At 40.1% G+C, this 1,199-nt stretch overlaps 1 protein-coding gene across 1 annotated transcript; it reads right to left on the reverse strand.

Moving 5' to 3' along the window:
* Window positions 1–737: 737 nt before the first annotated feature.
* Window positions 738–1,037, reverse strand: Tsp_03511 (hypothetical protein; the record flags this gene model as incomplete). The annotated part of the gene is made up of 1 exon (XM_003379812.1): window positions 738–1,037. A coding segment is annotated over one exon (300 nt), but the record flags the coding sequence as incomplete, so codon positions are not given.
* Window positions 1,038–1,199: the final 162 nt, after the last annotated feature.

The following is a 1,199-nucleotide window of genomic DNA, read 5'->3' on the forward strand; positions in this document are numbered from 1 at the left end:
GATAAGAAGAAAGAGGTTATTACACAAAAACCCCATTTTTTTTTGCCGGCTCCCATTTATATCACTCTTTTTTTGAGGGGGGGGGGTATCCCCCGCCTGGGCCATTTTCCTTTTTTTCTTCCTTTTAGGGGTGTGGTATCCCCCCGCCTTCTCCAAATAACGTTTAACACAAAAAAGTGAAGGAGGGATTTCATTTTTGTTTTGGGAACCCATATCAAATTCCGTAAAATAATTTTACCCCGCCGGTCGGAAGGGTATATTTGGCATTTTTTTTTTGAAAGAAAGGGATTTCGTCAAATTTAAGGGGGGGAATTTTGTAAGGGAGCCCTTTTAAAATGGGTTTTTCCCCCGGTTTGGAAGTTTTTTCTTTTCCCACAGGAAAGGAAGGATTTTCCGGGTTCCCCAGGGGCCCCCATGTTTGTGTGCAAATTTTATTTTTTTTTTCGGTGGTTTAAATGTTTTTAGGCGGCAGGGGAAATAAGAACCGGCATCTTGAATGACCCCCATGGATTAAGGAAGGTAGTTTTTTTTTCTGTTATTTTTTAAACTTATTTAGGGAACAATGAAAGGCATTGTATTCATCTTAGATCAATTTTAGATCTGCATAGTACAGGTAAGTAGCGTCAAAGTGTTTATAGCTGAGAATGCGTAGAGGTAAGTTGGGTGCAGGTAAGTACAGTATAGATGTAATTATAAACAAACAGAGTAGAGGCAAGTACAGAGCACGTAATTATACATCACGTGTATACATCATCTAGAGATACGCAGAGTGCAGGTAAGTAGAGTGCAGGTAAGTAGAGTGTAGAGGTAAGTACAATGAAGGCAAGTATAGCGTAATAGCTGTGAATTTTCCTTGAGGAAGCTCCGAGCGTTGCTTGAGGAAAAATAAAAATTTGCATATTGTCCCAAGCGATTAAAAATTTGCATAAAACCTTCCTGAGGGCAAATATTGTGCAATATAGTGCCATGGGCATAGCTTGAGGGAATATGCAAATTTTTATTTGCCCTGGGGCATAGCCTGGGGCGAAAGCCTGGGGCTATATTTTAAAAATTTCGAAATTTTTGGAATTTTGCCTGAGGCATAGCCTGGGGCGTAGCCTGAGGGCAAATAAAAATTTGCATATTGCCCCAAGCGAAAAAAAATTCGCATAAAACCTCCTTGAGGGCAAATATTCTGCAATAAAGTACCCTGGGCATAG

This window comes from Trichinella spiralis (assembly GCF_000181795.1).
Source record: "Trichinella spiralis strain ISS 195 chromosome Unknown Scfld2, whole genome shotgun sequence".
NCBI classification, from domain to species: Eukaryota; Metazoa; Nematoda; class Enoplea; order Trichinellida; family Trichinellidae; genus Trichinella; species Trichinella spiralis.